The 13,852-nt window shown below is 42.5% G+C and overlaps 1 protein-coding gene across 2 annotated transcripts in view; it reads right to left on the bottom strand.

The window, feature by feature from the left end:
- The window catches only part of GAA (alpha glucosidase), a 480,333-nt gene that overhangs the window by 335,510 nt on the left and 130,971 nt on the right, over positions 1–13,852 (bottom strand). For both annotated transcript variants that reach the window (XM_069209906.1, XM_069209907.1), the window contains exon 6: positions 13,373–13,492. In XM_069209906.1, coding sequence (XP_069066007.1) covers positions 13,373–13,492 — 120 coding nt within the window. The remainder of the gene's footprint in view (positions 1–13,372; positions 13,493–13,852) is intronic.

Here is a 13,852-nt window from a genome sequence, read left to right on the forward strand (position 1 = left end):
AAACCGGTACCGAGCGAGAACAATACCGTCGATTTTTTGATGTTTAGCTAACTTTCCCGATTCGAAATACGGAGCGAAGAGGAACACGTCCGAACCCGAGTGCGGAAATAAAACAATCTAAGATGGAGTCGACGCCCATGCGCAACGGAGCCGAAAGGGAGGAGTCTCTCGGTCTCGTGACTCGAAAAGACTTCTTCGAAGAAAAACAACTTGTAACACTCCGAGCCCAACACTAGATGGCAGGATAATGCACAGCATGTGTATCTGAAGCTACACATGCCATTGAACATATAAATACATACACACACACACACACACACACACACACACACATACACATATGCATATGTACAAATGTTTGTAACTTAAACGACTATTGGTTCCCGAAGAGGTGGAAGGGGTGCATGTGAATCTGCAGCAGAACATGCCGCAAACAGATGTACACTAGGTAAGTGACATTTTCCGTTCAGTGGCATGTGTAGCTGCAGATACACATGCTGTGCATAGAATACAAAGCAGTATGTCCTCCCATAAAAATAGCGGTAGTTAGCCTGTAGGAGTTGAAGTTGTTTGAAATAATGTTCTGAGTACAGCTTGGCCTACTGTGGCTTGTTGTAGTGATAAAACATCTACACAGTAGTGTTTAGTAATTGTATGTGGTGTTGACCAAGTAGCTGCTTTACATATTTCAGCCATTGGTATATTGACTAAAAAAGCCATTGTAGCACCTTTTTTCTTTGTAGAATGTGCTTTAGGAGTAACTAAGAGTTGTCTTTTAGCTTTAACATAGCATGTTTGGGTGCATCTTACAATCCATCTTGCTAAACCTTGTTTTGATATGGGGTTGCCTGTATGAGGTTTTTGGAAGGGTACAAACAGTTGTTTAGTTTTTCTGAATGGTTTCGTTCTGTCTATATAGTACATTGAAGCACTTTTGATGTCTAATGTATGTAGAGCTCTTTCTGCCACAGAATCTGGATGTGGGAAGAAGACTGGAAGTTCCACTGTTTGATTTATATGAAATGGTGATACAACCTTTGGAAGAAATTTTGGGTTTGTTCTTAGTACAACTTTATGCTTGTGTACCTGGAAGAACCGTTCTTCTATAGTAAAGGCTTGAATTTCACTTACTCTTCTTAAAGACGTAATTGCTACTAGGAAGGCAACCTTCCATGTTAGAAATTGCATTTGGCAGGAGTGTATGGGTTCAAATGGTGGGCCCCTAAGTCGTGTAAGCACTATGTTTAAATTCCATGAGGGGACTGGAGTTGTCCTGGGTGGAATGATGCGTTTTAACCCTTCCATGAAAGCTTTAATGAGAGGAACTCGAAATAAGGAGCTGTGCTGTATATTTTGTAAATACGCTGAAATTGCAGTAAGATGAATTTTTATGGAAGAGAATGCTAAATTAGATTTTTGTAAATTAAGTAAATAGCATACAATGTCTTGTATTGATACTGAAAGAGGGCCAATATGTTTCGATTGACAGTAATATACACATCTTTTCCATTTGTTTGCATAGCACTGTCTAGTAGTGGGTTTTCTTGCTTGTTTAATAACTTCCATACATTCGGATGGGAGGGTTAAATATCCAAACTCTATGACCTCAGGAGCCAAATTGCTAGATTTATTGTTGTGGGATCGGGATGTCTGATTGGGCCTTTGTTTTGTGTTAACAGATCTGGTTGGTTTGGGAGTTTGGAGTGTGGTACTATTGACAGGTCTAACAATGTTGTGTATCACGGCTGACGTGCCCATGTTGGTGCTATGAGTATCATGTTGAGTGAAGTTTGACGCAACTTGTTGACTAGAAACAGAATGAGTGGGAGAGGGGGAAAAGCATAAGCAAATGTCCCTGACCAACTGATCCATAGAGCATTGCCCTTGGATAGGGGATGTGGGTGTCTGGATGCAAAGTTTTGGCATTTTGCGTTTTTGCTTGTGGAGAACAAATCTATGTTTGGTTGAAAGTATTTCTGGAGTACTTGAGGATGAATCTCCCATTTGTGTGTTTGTTGGTGATTTCTGCTGAGGATATCGGCCGACTGATTGTCTATCCCTGGAATGTATTGTGCTAACAGGTGAATTTGGTTGTGTATTGCCCATTTCCAAATTTGTTGGGCTAGATCGGGAGAGTTGGGACGAATGCATCCCTCCCTGTTTGTTTAGGTAATACATGGTTGTCATGTTGTCTGTTTTGATAAGAACATTCTTCTGTGTGAGAAGAGGTTGAAAAGCTTTGAGTGCTAGGAAAACAGCTAATAACTCCAAGTGATTTATGTGTAGCTGTTTGTGTTTGGCATCCCACTGTCCTTGAATGTTGTGATTGTTTAGGTGAGCTCCCCAACCAATCACTGATGCATCTGTTGTAATTATGGTCTGAGGCACAGGGTCTTGAAACGGCCGCCCTGTGCTTAGATTTGTAGAATTCCACCACTGAAGGGACATGCATGTTTGGCAGTCTATCAACACTAGATCTTGAAGTTGACCGTGTACCTGTGGACATTGTTGTGCAAGGCACTGTTGTAAGGGTGTGCCTGTGACCATTGTTGTGCAAGGCACTGTTGTAAGGGCCGCATGTTTAGTCTTGCATGTGGAACAATTGCAATACATGATGCCATCATCCTTAAAATCTTCATGACAAATCTGACAGTGTACTGCTGATTTGTTTGTATTTGTTTGACTACATTTTGGAATGTTTGTATGCTTTGTGTATTTGGACATGCTAGCGCTGTCTTGTCAGTATTTAGCATTGCACCCAAATATTGTTGTACTGTTGCCTGGAAGCATGGGAAGGCATTGGTATTTTGAGTGAGTTGAGGATAGGGTGTTAAACAAGAAATCCTCTTCCACTGGTTCCGTATGCATGGTGATCCCATGGTATGCTGCAGCCCTAGCTAAAACTTGATTGTACACAGTGCTATCCTCAGGTGGTGAAGGTTTAGAGGGATAGCTGTCTGGGTCATTGCTAGGAATGGGATCTGGATCATAAAGGTCCCATGGATCCACAATGTCCTGTTGTGAGTCGAAAGAGTGAGTGGGTGACTGCACTGGTGTAGGACTAGGAGGAGGAGAGGTAGGCAGGTGTGGAGAGTGAGGAGGAGAATGAGGAGGAGAAGACTGAGGAGGTGGTGGTTTTTTCTTCTGCTTTGGCACTTTTGCTGGAGGCTGCATAGTGTCCAATTCCTCCTGAAAGGCTAGCTTTGTCTTTGGTTTTAGAGGAGCTGCTGTCTGGATTCTGCCTGTTTCCTTATGGATGTGAATCCTGGATTGCCTTTCATCCATAACTTCAAGTATTGGTTGTACTTGATACTCCTCTTCAGAGGTTTTGTGGCTTTCTTTAAGTCTTTTTGAAAGTCCATGCTCCTTAGTATATGCTGGCCTTTTCGGCTCCGAAGCAGGCTTTTTCGGGATCGAAAAAGATGACGCGACTGATGGTCTCGGCTCCAAAAGTGATTTTGGAATTTTCGACTATGAAAAATGATGTTTGCTGGAGTCAGGGACGGAGCCTTTTTTTGCCTCCGATGTTTTGGGAGGAGTGCCCTTTTTCGGTGCCGAACTGGTAATTTGGTCACAGGTAGTCTTTTTTCAGGCTGAGCCATGGCCTTCCGGCTGTGGCGTACCCAAGCCTTATGTTTTTGCTTTTGTGAGGGTACAGGGGCAGGCGTAATCACATGTTGTCCCTGCTGTGACCGGTTTAACTTCTTCTGATTCCTGTTTGGAGTCGGAACCTCGAATGGAGACTGCTGTTTGCATGATTTATTCCTCCTCCACGTTGAGAGGTTTGCTGCTTCTCGATTTGCTGCTTCTCTACGCCATTTCGAGTCTTCCTGCCCTCCTGTCTTGAAGAGGTCTTTTTGGAACGGAAGGATTGACAGGCCTCACAATTTTCTTCCCGGTGATCCAGGGAAAGGCAAATATTGCTGACTAGATGCTAGTCCATATACGGATATTTTGCGTGGCACCGAGGACAGAAGCGGAATGGAGTCCGATCCATGAGGCTTCCACGAGGTCTGCCCGAATAGGTCAGAGTTGGGTGCGCACGCCCCGAAGGGCTAGTAGAGTTGACTTCTCCGATGGTACTGATGTGTCGATGGAAGATGTAAACCCGATCGATACAATACCGACGAAAAGGAAGTGTTTTCAAAGATTTCTAAATCAAAATCTCGGAGCGAGAGGAAACACGTCCGAACCAGACGGAGGAAAGAAAACAATCTAAGAATGGAGTCAATGCCCATGCGCAAAGGAACGGAAGAGGAGGAGTCACTCGATCTTGTGACTCGAAAACACTTCTTTGAAGAAAAACAACTTGTAACACTCCGAGCCCAACACTAGATGGCAGAAGTAATGCACAACATGTGTATCTGCAGCTACACATGCCACCGAACATATATATATATATATATATATATATATATATATATATATATATATATATATGGAATATGTCACTTACCCAGTGTACATCTGTTCGTGGCATGAGACGCTGCAGATTCACATGCTGTGCACATACCGCCATCTAGTGTTGGGCTCGGAGTGTTACAAGTTGTTTTGTTCGAAGAAGTCTTTTCGAGTCACGAGATCGAGGGACTCCTCCCCTTTCGGCTCCATTGCGCATGGGCGTCGAATCCATCTTAGATTGTTTTCCCCGCAGAGGGTGAGGTAGGAGTTGTGTATATAGTAATAGTGCCCATGCAATGGAGTAAGTATATATGTACATAATGTGACTAAAAGTGATATATTTACAGATTTACAAATGTACAAGTTTAATTTGTTGTCAACTTCTAACGGCTACAGGCTCCCGGGGAGGTGGGAGGGCGCATGTGAATCTGCAGCGTCTCATGCCACGAACAGATGTACACTGGGTAAGTGACATTTTCCGTTCGATGGCATGTGTAGCTGCAGATACACATGCTGTGCATAGACTAGTAAGCAGTTATCTCTCCAAAAGCGGTGGTTTAGCCTGTAGGGGTTGAAGTTGTTTGAAATAATGTTCTTAATACTGCTTGTCCTACTGTGGCTTGTTGTGTTGTTAACACATCCACGCAGTAATGCTTGGTAAATGTATGAGGCGTAGACCATGTGGCTGCCTTACAGATTTCAGTCATTGGTATGTTTCCTAGAAAAGCCATGGTGGCCCCTTTCTTTCTAGTGGAGTGTGCCTTTGGTGTTATAGGCAGTTCTCTTTTTGCTTTTAAATAACAGGTTTGAATACATTTGACTATCCATCTGGCAATGCCTTGTTTGGATATTGGATTCCCTGTATGAGGTTTTTGGAAAGCAACAAACAATTGTTTTGTTTTGCGAATTTGTTTGGTTCTATCAATGTAGTACATTAGTGCTCTTTTGATGTCTAATGTATGTAATGCTCTTTCAGCTACAGAATCTGGTTCTGAAAAGAACACTGGGAGTTCCACTGTTTGATATAAGTGGAACGGCGAAATGACTTTAGGTAAGAATTTTGGATTTGTGCGTAGAACGACTACGTTTGTGTATTTGTATAAAGGGTTCTTGTATGGTGAATGCCTGTATTTTACTTACTCTTCTTAGAGATGTGATGGCTATTAGAAAGGCTACTTTCCATGTTAAGTACTGTATTTCACATGAGTGCATGGGTTCAAATGGTGGACCCATGAGTCGTGTTAATACGATGTTGAGGTTCCACGAAGGAACTGGTGGTGTTCTTGGTGGGATAATCCTTTTTAGACTCTCCATAAATGCTTTTATGACTGGGACTCTGAATAATGAAGTTGAGTGCGTAATTTGAAGATAAGCCGAAATTGCAGCCAGATGTATTTTAATGGATGAAAAAGCTAACTTGGACTTTTGTAAGTGTAGTAGGTAGGTTACGATGTTTTTAGCAGATGCGTGTAATGGTTGAATTTGATTATTATGGCAGTACTAAACAAATCTTTTCCACTTATTTGCGTAGCAATGTCTTGTGAGTGGTTTCCTAGCTTGTTTTACGACCTCCATGCATTCTTGTGTAAGGTTTAGGTGTCGGAATTCTAAGATTTCAGGAGCCAAATTGCTAGATTGAGCGATGCTGGATTCGGGTGTCTGATCTGCTGTTTGTGTTGAGTTAACAGATCTGGTCTGTTTGGTAGTTTGATATGAGGCACTACTGAGAGGTCTAGTAGTGTTGTGTACCAAGGTTGTCGTGCCCAAGTTGGTGGTATCAGTATGAGTTTGAGTTTGTTTTGACTCAATTTGTTTACTAGATATGGAAGGAGTGGGAGAGGGGGAAAAGAGTATGCAAATATCCCTGACCAACTCATCCATTACGCATTGCCTTGGGAGTGAGCCTGTGGGTACCTGGGTGCAAAGTTTTGGCATTTTGTTTTTTCTTTTGTTGCAAATAGGTCTATTTGCGGTGTTCCCCACTATTTGGGGATGAATTTCCCATTCGTGGATCTGTTGGTGATCCCGAGAGAGATTGTCGGCTAACTGATTTTGAATTTCTGGTATGAACTGTGCTATTAGGCAAATGTGGTTGTGAATCGCCCAATGCCATATCTTTTGAGCTAAGAGACACAATTGTGTTGAGTGTGTCCCTCCCTGTTTGTTCAGATAATACTGTACATTGTTGTCATGTTGTCTGTTTTGACAAGAATGTGTTTGTGGGTTATTAGAGGTTGAAATGCTTTCAACGCTAGAAATACTGCTAGTAGTTCTAAGTGATTTATATGAAGCTGTCTCTGCTGAGTGTCCCATTGTCCTTGGATGCTGTGTTGGTTGAGGTGAAGCATCCGTTGTGATTACGTATTGAGGCACTGGGTCTTGGAAAGGCCGCCCTTTGTTTAAATTTATTATATTCCACCATTGAAGCGAGGTGTATGTTTGGTGGTCTATCAACACTAGATCTTGAAGTTGACCCTGTGCTTGTGACCATTGTAATGCTAGGCTCTGTTGTAAGGGACGCATGTGTAATCTTGCGTTTGGGACAATGGCTTTGCATGAGGACATCATGCCTAGTAGTTTAATTACAAATTTTACCTGAAACCTTCGGTTTGGGTGCATGGTCTGTATTACGTTTTGGAATGCTTGTACCCTTTGTGGACTTGGAGTGGCAATCCCTTTTTTTGTGTTGATTGTTGCTCCTAAGTACTGTTGTATTTGACACGGCTGTAGGTGTGATTTGTTGTAGTTGAGTGAGAACCCTAGCTTGTGAAGAGTTTCTATAACTTACTTTGTGTGTTGTGAACACCGTTCTTGCGTATTGGTTTTGATTAACCAATCGTCTAGATACGGGAACACATGTATTTGCTGTCTTCTGATATGGGCGGCCACTACGGCAAGGCATTTTGTAAAAACTCTTGGCGCTGTTGTTATTCCGAATGGCAACACTTTGAACTGGTAATGTACTCCTTGGATTACAAACCTTAAGTACTTTCTGTGTGAAGGATGTATGGGTATATGGAAATACGCATCCTTGAGGTCTAGTGTTGTCATGTAGTCTTGTTGTTTGAGCAATGGGATCACGCCTTGCAGTGTCACCATATGAAAGTGATCTGATTTGATGTAAATGTTTAATGTTCCGAGATCTAGGATAGGTCTTAGAGTTTTGTCTTTTTTGGGTATGAGAAAATACAGGGAGTAAACACCTGTTCCTTTCTGATGAATTGGTACTAGTTCTATTGCGTCTTTTCGCAACAACGCTTGGACCACCAGTTGTAATAGATCCATGTGTTGTTTGGACATGTGTGTTTTCGGTGGGACATTTGGAGGGAATTGTAGGAATTCTATGCAATAACCATGTTGGATAATGGCTAGGACCCACGTGTCTGTTGTTATTTCCTCCCAGTTTTGGTAAAAATTTGTTAGTCTCCCCCCCCACTGGTGTTATGTGTTGGGGATTTGTGACACTGGAGTCACTGTTTATTTTGCGGTTTCTTGGGACTTTGGAACTTCCCTCTAGTTTTAGGGAACTGTCCCCGTCTGTATTGTCCCCAAAAACTTCCCCTCTGATACTGGCTCTGGTATGTGGGCCTTGTTTGTGAGGTTGAGGGTTCTGTGCTCTGTCCCCGAAACCCCCCCTCTGAACTGTGTTTTGCGAAATGTGCCTCTCCTCTGTGGGGAGTAGAGTGCACCCATGGCCTTGGCCATATCTGTGTCCTTTTTAAGTTTCTCAATAGCAGTGTCCACTTCCGGTCCAAACAACTGCTGTCCGTTGAAAGGCATTTTCAGCACTGCTTGTTGAATTTCTGGCTTGAATCCTGAGGTGCGTAGCCATGCGTGTCTCCGTATGGTGACTGCTGTATTTACAGTTCTTGCAGCTGTGTCTGCTGCATCCATTGCCGACCGTATCTGATTATTAGACATACTCTGGCCCTCTTCCACCACTTGTTGCGCACGCTTTTGGAATTCTTTGGGTAAATGCTCGATGAAGTGTTGCATTTCATCCCAATGAGCTCTATCGTATCTCGATAGCAAGGCCTGTGAATTGGCAATGCGCCATTGGTTGGCTGCCTGTGCCGCAACCCTTTTCCCCGCTGCGTCGAACTTGCGACTTTCCTTGTCGGGTGGTGGTGCATCTCCCGATGTGTGTGAGTTTGCTCTTTTGCGAGCTGCGCCTACTACCACTGAGTCCGGTGTTAACTGTTGCGTGATGTACACAGGGTCTGTTGGTGGTGGTTTGTACTTTTTTTCCACCCTCGGAGTGATGGCCCTGCCTTTCACAGGCTCTTGAAAGACTTGTTTGGAGTGTTTCAACATTCCCGGTAACATTGGGAGACTCTGGTACTGACTATGTGTGGACGACAGAGTATTAAACAAAAAGTCATATTCAATTGGTTCTGCATGCAGGGTGACATTGTGAAATGCAGCTGCTCTGGACACCACCTGTGTGTAAGCAGTATTGTCCTCCGGTGGTGATGGCCTCGATGGGTAGCAGTCAGGACTGTTATCTGATACATAAAGATCCCATGCGTCAGGGTCATCTTGGCTCATTCCTGTATGCGTTGGGGATTGCATCATTGGTGGAGTGGCCATTGGTGATGGTTGTGGTGAGCGATGTGGTGACGGTGGCGGAGTTACTTGTCTTGCCACCTTTGCTTGTGGCTGTTTGTCTTTCTCTTGGAAAGCAAGTTTCCTTTTCATTCGGATTGGAGAGAGAGTTCTTATTCTCCCTGTCTCTTTTTGAATGTGGAGCCTTCTTTGTGTGTAATCTGGCTCCCCAGTCTCTAGCTCCTGGCCAAATTTGTGTCCTTGCAATTGTGAGGACAGTCCCTGCTCTTCAGTGTATGAACTTGGTTTCGGCTCCGAAGCCGGATGTTTCGGTAACAAAACTTTTTCAACCGTCTTTTTCGGCTCCGAAGACACTTTTTTGGCTTTCGGTGTTCCGATTTCTCGGTGCCGATCTTTTTCGGTGCCGGTTTCTCGATGCCGAGATTGCTCTGACCCGGTGTCTCGGGGTCGAGCCTGTTCTGTGCCGGTATCTCGACCGGAGTCGGATGACTTTTTCGGTGCCGTTGACCGGTCACCTAATTTTCGGGTTAAGCCATGGCCTGCTGGCGGTGGCGTCCCCTGGGCTTTTATGTATTTTCTGTGAGTTCTGGCCAGGGGTGTTCTACTCACGGTTTTCGGCGTCTGTTGGGTTTCGGCCTCGTCCGAATCCGTGATGGAGAAGGTTTCCTCTTCCTCCAATTGTTGGTGTCCTGCCGACGCCATTTGAAATCTTCTTGCTCTCCGGTCTCTTAGCGTTTTCCTCGACCGAAACGCTCAACAGGCCTCGCAGGTATCCTCTTTGTGTTCGGGAGACAAACACAAATTACAGACCAGATGCTGATCTGTGTAAGGATACTTGTTGTGGCATTCGGGGCAGAAGCGGAATGGGGTCCGTTCCATTAGCCTTGAAGACGCACGAGGTCGGGCCGACCAGGCCCCGCCGGGGAATCAAAACCCCGAAGGGCCACCGGAGCTCTTCAAAATTCGGTGTCGATCTGTTTTAAATAACCTGATACCGAACCCAAACAATACCGTCGAATTTTCCGAGATTTAACTAACTTTCCGAACCGAAACACGGAGCGAAGAGGAACACGTCCGAACCCGATGGCGGAAAGAAAACAATCTAAGATGGAGTCAACGCCCATGCGCAATGAAGCCGAAAGGGGAGGAGTCCCTCGATCTCGGGACTCGAAAAGACTTCTTCGAAGAAAAACAACTTGTAACACTCCGAGCCCAACACTAGATGGCGGGATGTGCACAGCATGTGTATCTGCAGCTACACATGCCATAGAACATATATATATATATATATATATATATATATATATATATATATATGGCTACGGCACCACTCTAAAACAGAGGTCTTCAAACTGGGGGCGAGGGGTTAGGCTACAATTGGTCCCAAGGTAATTGTTGGCACAAGGTTATCCTTTACAATATAGAAAATGCACAGATTCAACACGAACCACCTCCAATCTGCACATTAGACTCAAAGATAGTACTTGACTCACCCGATTTGTACTTTTTGTTTGTGGTTCCAATACTAATGGCTACAGGTGAAAAAAATCTGGACATGTCTCGCCTTGTTCTATACAAACACAGCTGCCTCAGTTACAGATAATAAACATGTAACTGGACCATTTGTGTGGAGTAGAATAAACAAGGAATTTCCCGAACCACCACTTTTATTTGTTTTGGCATTATGGGGAATGGGAAACGATAATAGACAGCCTTGCAAATAAAGGGTTTTAAATGGCAGAATGGGACAGAAGACCGCATCACTTTGCATGATGTTAAAATGCTACTTTTTGTCGGTGTGCCAGATTCCTCAATACCGAGGCTGCTGTATATGTTCAAAAAAATGTGGGACATTAGGCTCTCCATCAACTGAAATAAATGTGTTCGCCAGTGTGGCCACGGATACAGATGCCACCAATGGACAGTTGAAAGTAGTTCAACAGGGATTATTTATGATCTTTAGGACAGACATTGCTTTTTAAACTTAATAATATTGTCTTGATGAAAAGAGATGGAAACATGAAGTGGCACAGAGGAACTCTTCTTTTCTTTGTTGGGTAAAGCAACAATATTTTTTGTTGGGTAAAGCAACAATATTTAAAGTGGTCTTCTGTCAAACAGATGCATTCATAAGTACTTGCTATGGGGCAGAAGAACACCATGGGAAAACACACATAACAGTATTGTTTTATAGGGATATTGACCAAGACTTTGACCACAGCAGGTATTGTGATGATTAAAGCACCACAGATGGATCTCGAGGTAACTGGATGGGTGAGGAATATTATGAAAAAAAGAAACCGATTTGTGGTACATAGTATGACAGTGGGTTCGGTGACCATTAAGGGAGACCTTAACATTTAGGACCTTATAATTATGTCTAGGATGGGTGATGTGAGCAGCTGCTAAGGGGTAAAAACCTTACTAAATGTACAAAAGGTTTATCTCACCCTGATTGAATATTGTCAGTACTTACAGCTGAAACATGCATTGTATGCCCGAGTTTAATATAAAAAAGTTGGAGAGGATTGTAATTTCAAAAATCTACAAAAACATGGATGCTTGCCTAGTTAACTTGGAGGTTAAACCCCTGGGACAAGGCTTTGACACATCACGGGAAAGTAGATAACATATCTACCTTAACATTTATTCAGTTCATGATTTTACAAAAGATACATCTTCTCTGGGCACAATTTCATCATATGTGTCAGTATAAGAGCAAACAGAGCCAGAGACATTCCTCCAGACAAACAGGGGATGCCACGTGATACTAGATTTTTTGGTTGAATGTTCACAGTGAATTAATGAGAGTTCTTGATGAGCAGTTTGAGCAGGGCCCTGAGATGGCAAATGGGCATAAGGAGGAGTTACATTTATAAGATAAAAGATGATAACATACAAAATGGAAAGAAATATTGCATGTTGAGGTAGAGCTAAGCTGAGGCAAATAATACAGTTCCCGAGACACAACACGTGGAGAAGAGGAATGGTTTGGGAAAGGAAGGGGCTACCGAAAGAAATAGAAAAAATATGGAAAGAATAGCAGAAGGGCACATTTATTTACTTTTCTTTACATCTGGAGAGTGTATTGGACCAAATGAAACATATAACACTTAGAACAAATGTGAATTATTGGCTGTGACAGATAGTATTTATTACCCGTAAATCAACAGGACCCACGTGATATTTCCATCATGCACGTTCAAAATGTATGTTAACAATACATTTAATGAATAATGTTTTTTAAAAATGGCCCTTAACTATTGGATCCATTTTATTGGAGTGATAGTTAACGCTGTGGCTTGTTTGGAGTGCAGAATATGAAATGGGCTACAAATTCTGTAAGCCTTTTCTTACGCTCCCTTCACTTGGGCAATCACTCGGGTACAGGCAGATGAAAATTCATTACAAAGAGGTTAGTCTAGACTACTGTTATAACCTTGAATAAAGCATGTATTGAACAACCAGCAAAAACGATTGAACCTTGTACTTATATTGCCAGTTGCTGACAAAAAATGCCACAGGAATTATCTGTATCTGTTTACAATGGGAAAGTGAAAGAAAGAATCATCTCATAGCTATCTACTGACCCCAAATTGTGTTTGTGTGGCAACTATGAGTACATTTAGGAAAGCCCAAAATCATGAGCTGCACTTTTCTGCAAATGTTCTTATGCTGTCAAAAAAGATTTAATATGATCAGGGAGCAGAATTCCCCTAAATAACTAACCCGAATCCACTACTGACCATGATGGAGTTGTTACCCTTCTCTTATTGAAACTTTTCCATCACCTTTGCCATGGAAAACCAAGCCGCCTTGCTACACAGACTACAACACCTGTGGATTGAGGTATCTTGATCAAAGTCAATTTACCTGCCAAAAGGATCACACATCCTTATGCTTCCTCCACATTCCTATGTTTTCTCCATTTGTGTCCTCCTCTTTTCTCAAGGTTTGCTCATTGCTCCACTCCCCCAAACACTTATCTATGTATCTCAGCCCCTTCCAGGACACCAACAAATCCTACTGTTGGCTCTTTATGGTTGGAGAGATGCATTTCCTTTGAAGTGTTCTGGGATCCTAATTACACCATGAGATATTATAATATTTATGAATATTAATCTCTAAATCATGATTTAGACACAATTTCATACTTACTACTTTGTTGTACTGGAGGTACCCAAAACAATGACGTTTTCCCAACTATGTTAAGCCTCCCTAACATTTACAACATCTGTAGTTGGTTGGAAACTTATAAATGTTTTAAATAACATTTGGTCCGAAGAGGTTTTACAATGGTACCCACTATTTGTTTAGCTACTCCCTGACAACATAACACCTCGATGCCACTATTCCATTTGCGTACAATAACAGGGGGAACAAATGTATTTTCAGTTATATTTACCTATCACCTCCTGGTACTGCTGGATTACAGAGTTTGGATCCGGACCCAAGAAGATGTAAAAATCCAAAACCCCTCCAATAGTTCTCCATGTCAGGGCTGGAGCAGGCTGCAACACGACCTCTGTTCATTAAAACAGATAAGAAAGCAAACAGTAAATGGGTGCAGGGATCTAATTTTGCCAAAATCCTTGCAGTGATTGATACTTAGTAGAAATGGATGTTACTTCAGATGGCCCCCTCTGTCTGGGACACCGCAACCCAATAACATCACAGAAAGTGATAGTACAAGTCTTTTATCTGTAATGACCCATAAGCATGTGTTTTTAAATCTCGTCATTAGTAACATCAGTGATCAATGTTAAAAGTAACTGATACGTATCTAAACCAACACACAACTAAAACTTCTCTGGACAAATGCAGATTTAATTTTACAAGATCCATCAAATTTTCCAAATCACAGGTGTTGAAACATTAGCATTTT

This window comes from Pleurodeles waltl, chromosome 10 (assembly GCF_031143425.1).
Source record: "Pleurodeles waltl isolate 20211129_DDA chromosome 10, aPleWal1.hap1.20221129, whole genome shotgun sequence".
Classification (NCBI taxonomy): Eukaryota; Metazoa; Chordata; class Amphibia; order Caudata; family Salamandridae; genus Pleurodeles; species Pleurodeles waltl.